The sequence below is a fragment of the Gossypium arboreum genome, chromosome 4, assembly GCF_025698485.1.
Source record: "Gossypium arboreum isolate Shixiya-1 chromosome 4, ASM2569848v2, whole genome shotgun sequence".
NCBI lineage: Eukaryota > Viridiplantae > Streptophyta > Magnoliopsida > Malvales > Malvaceae > Gossypium > Gossypium arboreum.
The window spans coordinates 1635459-1643126 of record NC_069073.1 but is presented as its reverse complement, the minus strand read 5'-3'; the positions used below and the strand labels follow the sequence as shown (position 1 = coordinate 1643126).

The following is a 7668-nucleotide window of genomic DNA, read 5'->3' as shown; positions in this document are numbered from 1 at the left end:
ATTCTGTCTTCATGGGACCACAAATGTCAGTATGTACAAGCCCAAGACACTCAGACGCCCTTCTAGAGTTTCCTAGAGGAAATGGTTTTTTACATTGTTTCCCAAATATACACATTTCGCACAAATCTAAAGACTCAATTTTTGGCAGCCCGAACACCATTTCCTTTTGACTCAACAATTTTAGACCCTTTACATTCAAGTGCCCATACCGTAAATGCCACAACTTAGACTCACTATTCTTTTTAACAACAAGAGCCTGAATTTCTACATTAGAGACTTCAAAAGGAAAGAGCTTGTTTGGTGCCATCTAAACATCACCAATAATTTTTCCTGATTTTTTTACTTTAATCACACAAGACATATCATCAAACATGACAGAATATCCACTACCCATAAGCTGCCCAATGCTTAATAAATTTTAAGATAAAGTAGGAATAAAATAGACATTATAAAGGAGCTTTATGTTACCATGACCATTGTTTATTGCGACAGTGCCTTTGCCCTTAACTTGCATCTGCTTGTCATCACTAAGTCTCACCTTCACCTTATATGACTCATCCAACTCTTTAAACAAAGATTTTATCCTCGTCATATAATTTGAACAGTTGCTGTCCAAAAACCATATGTCTTTTGAAGCTATAATGTCATCTTGATAAGCCATCAACAGCTTAATCTCTTCGTCACCTTCTGCATAGTTGGCTTGTCTTTCCCTTTTCCAGTATTCTGCCTTCACATGCCCATATTTCTTACAATAATAGCATTGAACATTGCTCCTGTATTGCTTTTGTTTTTCTGTCATCTGTCTTTCTTCATCATGTCCAGCACCTCTACCTCTGCCTCAACCTCCTCTACCATGATAACCACCTCTGCCACGATAACCACCTCTATATGTGGCCTTTCTTGAATTATCTTGCTGCTTGGGAGACTCCCCCATCACTTGGAATGCCTTTTCGTCAGAATTTTCATTTGTGCGGTTCAATCTCGCTTCGTGAGACTGCAAAGATCCCTCTAATTCATCAAATGAGTAAGTAGCTAAGTCTTTAGACTCTTCAATAGCTGTAACGACATGATCAAACTTTAGAGTCAAACTCCGCAACACTTTTTTAACAGTAGTTTGATCCATAACTTGCTCTCCATAGGACTTCACTTGATTGACAACTGCTGCTGCCCTTGTAAGATAATCTTGTACGGATTCTCCACTTTTCATTTGCAATGTCTTAAAGTCACGATGAAGAGTCTGAAGCTTCACTGTAACAACTTTCGAAGTGCCTTGATACGCCATGTGCAATGTTGTCCAAGCTTCTTTTGCAGTTTCTGCTGCTACAATTTTTGAAAAAATTGACTCGTGAACGACTTGCTGAATAAAGAATAATGCTTTGTTGTCTCTTTTCTGGTTTTCTCTCAACTTAGCCTCTCCATCATCATCAGGATACCCATTCTCAACTAAGTCCCACAATTCTTGAGACTTAAACAGTGTATTCATTTTGATGCTCCAAAACTCATAGTTGTCACCATTGAAAACGGGAATTACCGGTTGAGAAACATTTACAGTATTGTTGTTTGTCATCATGGGAAATACACCTAATAACAATCGAACCTTGCGCTGATACCAAAGAATGTTGGAGAGGATAGCTGCACGAAGAGAAATAAACTCAAAACAGCCTTTAAAAATAAGAGATGGTAAAAAAGGGTTTCTGAGAGTAATCTTATCAAACAGGTAATGGACACAAAAAAGCTATAGTATATTTGGGAAAAACTGATGCATCTTATTCAACTAAAGATCAGCCTCTTATATAGGCTTTACACAACAACAAATCTTAATAGAAAAATCAGGCACTAAACTCATATCTCAACAAAAAAATAGAAAAATAAGAAAAATAATAAACTGATACGCAACCCAACTAAATCTAAATTTAGAAAAAACAACTAACTTTGAATCATTCTCCAACAAAACATAACACTATTTCGATAACGAAAATAGTAAATTTTCAAGAAAATTAGAAAATTTGTCCAAAAAAAGAATTTTTATGATAATAAAGTGATTTTAAATATGTAAAATTAATGAAAAGGATTTTAAAAGTGAGAATGTGGCAAAAAGGACTAAATTGAAAATTTTAAAAATTTTGAAGACTAAATTTTAAAGTGCCCTAAAAGAGAAAACATGAGTTAATATAGATTACTTAACATGGAAATAGTCTGTAAAATGTATTAGAATAATGGAAACTACATTTGGGACCAAATTGGAAATATTTGATAGTGTATAGGCTAATTGAAAATTTTTCAATTTTGTCGAGATAAAGGGTAAAAGTATAATTTTTAGTATACAAAGGTGTGCATTAAGTATTAAATTAGAATTATGGATTTTGAGTTGATTAATAAGTATTTGTTGTGATGAAATTGTATTTAAAGAAAAAATAGGGGCAAAAAGGTAATTTTTAATTTAAGGGTTTTTTTTATAAATTTCAAGAATTAAATTTTGAAACATTGATTAAATGAGATATTGAATAATTTAAATAAGATGTTGATATTAAAATGATGAGAAAGGGAGAAAAAAGCTCTCCCCACCCAATTAGCTTCTCCATGTATCGACCAACATCTCATCGATAGAGGTTCTCTCCATCTTTTTCATTTTTTTCAAGCTTTTCTTGCAATTTCTTCAAAAATCTCATTACCTATATTGAGATTTTGCTAAAATCTATTAGAAAACTCTTCCATAAACTTGAATCTTCCTTCAAATAATCATTTTTAGAAAATGGTTTTCTTGAGTCTAAAGAGAGAAAAGTTAAAGCTTGAGAGAGAAAGCTTCATCAATGTAAGAAATAGTGATTTATATCTTTCCTAACTTGTTATTTGAACTTGGATGTTATATAAAAGCTTAGAAGCCTTGGATATTAATTTTTTGATATATTTTTGTGTGTATGGAAAAATGAGGAATTGTTGGATATTGAAATTTAGAGCTAGGATGTTGATTAAAACAAATATTTTGGAGCTTGGTGTTAAATATATATGCATCTAATGATAAGTGCCCTTGGATGACCTTACTTTTTTTGAAACTAATTTTTATATGAAAATAGTAACAAATATTTAATAAATGTGAAAATGGATATGTAACATCCTCAGAATTTCCAAAGTTTGGAATAGTGATAAATACATGATAAATTAGTTGAAATTTTGGGAAAGACAAATTGAAAATTGTCAATGTTATATGACAATGAAGATAGGTGCATAAGGTATTTGAAAAAATCTACATATTAGGAGAAATAAATTTGGGGTATTGACTAAATTGTAAGAGAGTGAAAAGTAACGGGGCTAAAGTGAGAAATTTTAAAGTTAAAATGATTAAATGGAATCAAAGGAAAATGGGGTGGGAATAGAATAGGAAATTTACCAAAAGAAAAGATGAACCATCCATGGAATTGTAGAAAAGTGAAGGGGTGAAATGGTAATTATTGGAGAAGATAATTATGGAGACTTAATGATTAATGATTAAAATTGGTGGCAAAACATGATTAGAGGGTCAAAGTGTAAATAATTAATTTAAAAGATATTTTGATTAGATTTTTGTATAGAAATGTGTAAAAAATAGAGAAAAAGATGGAAATTCATGTTACCTCCATCCACCACATTCTCCAACTTTTTCTTTTCTTTCATTTAAGTCATTTTCACCAATATCAAGCCAATTAAACTAGTTTTTACCAAATTCCTTCATAGTTAGTGAGTGAAATCAATAGAGAAAAGTAGTGGCTACATCAATTCTATAAGATAAGCATCCATGGTTGTCTTAGATGAAAGGAAAGTAAGGATCAACTGGAGAAATAAGCAAGGGAGGAGTGAAAAGAAGAAGAAACCTTAATTTCAAGCCTTGAATTGTAAGTATAACTAGGGTATTATTTATTTTAATTGTGTTGTTAATAGTTAGGTTAAATTAGAGGTTTAAATGCTTGAATATAATATTTTAAGTATAATTTTACATGTTACATGAATGAAGAATTACACATGATGATAATTAAATATTAAGACTGATGAATTGATTGTGTTATACTAAATATATTATAATGGAGAAATAGAAATAAAAGTGAGGAAAAGACTAAAGATGTGAAAAGGATTAATTTGTAAAAGATGGAAAATTTGATAGGAATGTTATTGTTAAAAATAAGTGTATACATGAAGTAGAATATGTAAAAGATTGATATGTGTAATGTTATAGTAAAGTTATGAATAATACTAATGAAGTATAAATAAGAAAGGATTAAATTGAAAAGTATGTAAAAGTGATGTGGGATAAATATGATAAGAATTAATAGTGAATTGTCGATATTTTTGCTAAGTAATGTAAAATGCTATGTGTATTAAAGAAATTGAAAATTTTGACTATTATATTATTGTTATAAGGACTATATTGTTAAAAAATGTAAAAGTGACATGAGATAAATATGATAAGGATTAATGAAAATTTATGGAAATTATATTTAGTAATGAAATATGTATATGTATTAAAAAGTTATTAAAGTTCTATTAATGTCCTAAGAACCAAATTGCAATATGTATAAAAGTGACATGTGAAATGAGATAAGAAATTATTGTGAATTATGAGAATATTGTTAAGAATTGAAATATGCTACATGTATTATTGAAAGTGGAAAACTTTGTTACATGTATTGTTGTTATAAAGACTAAATCTAAATAAATGTAAAATATATCTGTTCTAATCTGAATTGAGAAAATACAATTGATATTGATGAGGATGCCCAAGACGAGATAAGAATTAGTAGGATATAGATGGTAAGCCAGGATAATAAAGATTATGTTTAATTTCCATGGCCTCAATGTGTTAGAATAATTGGTTGTGAATCCATTAAGTCAAAATAAGCATTAGTTATAAAGATAAATATTGACTATAATAATGTTTTTAAGTTGTGAATTGCCATGAGACTGAAAATGAAAATGATTTGGTTTATATGATTATATATATGAAATGTATTACTAGTGAGTGTAAAATTTTAATATGATGTCATAGCTAAAAATGTAATAATGTTTCTCAGTTATTGATAGAATCGACACGTAACTAAAAAGTGTACTAAAGGTGTCGAAATTTGAACGTTTGGGTAAATTTGAGATCATAATGATCTTTCTCGGATATCACTTGGAAAATGTTATTAATAATTGAACTTGTTACTCTTGGTCTATGTGAATCATATTATGAAAAATGAACATGTTCGTAAGGCCTTTATTATTACTTGGATTTGAACATATGTAAAAGCACCTAAAGTGCCCTTATATGACGTGTGTGCATATGTGTGTGTTAATGGCCTTGATGGATAAATGTTAATTGTAATTTTAATGTACCATAATAGACTTAGTGAAATGTTAGAATATGGTTGACATGCCAATTAAGGTCTAAACACGTTAGGAGTTTTGTATTTAGAGTTTTATTACCTTCAAGTTATGCAGTAGCATGCATATTATGAAGCCTTTGAGCTTAGCATTCCATTGCTATCTCTTTGGTGTGATGTAGTTTATGCTCTTTTAAGCTTTTTGGTGTGGTGGATTGATGTGTTGCGCTACTATACAATTTTGCACTTTGGTTCCCCTTAATGTGTGATGTGAAACAATACAAGGAGAACTCATAGGATGGTTAGTAAAAACACTCTTCGCTTTTTCTAGTTCATTTTCTTCCTTTTCACTCGTTTCTTTTTCATCAACACTCGTTTCTTACATACTCTTTTTTTTTTCTCTTCAATCTCAATCTCTTTTTCAGCTTTCTTTTCTTTCTCACATTTTTTTCGCTCTCAATCTCTTTTTGCTCTCTTTCGTTCTCTTTTTCTTTTTCACATGCTTTTTCAATTTCATTACAAAAAGAAGAAAACAAGAAAAAATTTATCAGTGTGGTGGAGGAGTCACATGTATTCGAGTTGTTTTGTTAGAATTTACTAAGGGCAAAACATATTAAGATTTGATAATAGAATTACAGTTGTAAAAAATCTCCTAAAGTGGTATGGTTAAAAGTTTAATGAGTTAAAAGAGACCAATTTGAATAAATGCTTGAGTTAAAAATGAACATGTTATATACTATGTTCCGACAACTTGTGATATAAGTGAAATATAAGATAAGTCATAAGATGTAAAGTTAAGAGTAAAACTTATGATTTTGTAAACCCAATGGAAAAATGAACAAAGTTTGTATATGGCGTGCATAAGGAACCAATGTCCATAAATTAAATTGAATTAAATGATTTTGGTTAGAAAGATGAATGTATGTGAGGTCTAATGCTCATTAGAGACACATGTTTAAGATCCATAATGGGAATAATTAGTATACCATTAATATGTAAGTTAAGCCTCATAATTCGGTAATTAGATAAGACTCTGTTAGAAAGGCTAAACATAGCATTAATAAATTTTGAAAAATTTGTCTTAGGGGCTCAACATTGATAACAGAATAGGATAACAGACTCTATTAGAATAGCATTAATATGTCAGTTGAACACATTTATGGCTTGTATTTTGGATATTTGTGAGTTTAGGAACTGGGTAATTATGACTTGATACTTATTAATATGATACGAATATGTTTGGAAATGATTTTTTTTGTTTAATTTTCAACTTCAAGAGCTTAGGGTCTAGTATCATTACCTTAGCTATTGGATCAGAACAAGTTAGTAGCTAAATTGTTAGAATACAGGGACCATGTATTGATATCTAGGGCTTAAGTACTGATATCTTGGCCCTTGGACAAGGCCATTGCACTTTTTTGGCCGTTTTGAGCTCCCCAAAGCTCGTACTTGACCTCGAGCACTTCTAATCACTCAAAAAAGGTTTTCTAATGGTTTTAAATTGATTTTAAAGCCTTCAAAATGTTTTTATATTATATTTATGATTTTATTTAAATTATTTAATGTTTTAAATTATGATGACACTCTTATTTTTCTCAAACAGAATGACTTCAATTTAAGACGATGAGTTTCAACCAATTGTTTTATGACTTGGATGTGCCCTATGAATATTCAATGACTCGAAATGATTCCTAATCATATTGAATCTTTCTAAACTTGTTTAATTTAATTTAAAGAACATTAATATGTTTTCAAACATAGATTTTTATAAAAGAAAAATTTTAGTTCAAGGTTGAAAGTGCTCCGGTAGCACCTCTCACTTATATCGTACATCAAGATGGGTAAGGGGTGTTATAATAGACCATTTAGATTACCAACTAATATAAGCTGTCTTCTAGCATTGTGATTTGACCACATAATGCAACTTAATATTCGTTAAATGTTAAATAATGAGTAAGTCAATATTTGCTTATTAATTTTGCTATGCGTGCAAAAATCGTTGAGAACAAAATAAAGACGATATTAGTGTAAATGATGGAATTTTATTTAAACCAGTATGTTCAAAAAATTATAAGTGCATTATGACGAAAAACTACACTAGGAGCACTAGATCCCAACATTATCGAGAGTTATTGTCCCCAACGAGGGTTTTAACTTGACTTGCCAATAGAAAATATGCCTTTTTATTGAGGGATTTTATACGCTTTTGGGGAAGCCTTCTAAGTGTTGTTTATCGAAAGTTAGTGGACCCCTCAATCAGTTGATATTGTTCTTAATGAGATTTTGTCTCCTGATTTTGCCAAGAGTTTGAGTGCCTAAAGAGGCAACAGATTCA

At 30.2% G+C, this 7668-nt stretch overlaps 1 protein-coding gene across 1 annotated transcript; it reads right to left on the bottom strand.

The window, feature by feature from the left end:
- Nucleotides 1-838: 838 nt before the first annotated feature.
- Nucleotides 839-1567, bottom strand: LOC108458984 (uncharacterized). Its single transcript, XM_017758362.1, has one exon. It carries the CDS (start codon nt 1565-1567, stop codon nt 839-841), a length of 729 nt encoding a protein of 242 aa, XP_017613851.1.
- Between the last annotated feature and the right edge of the window lie 6101 nt (nt 1568-7668).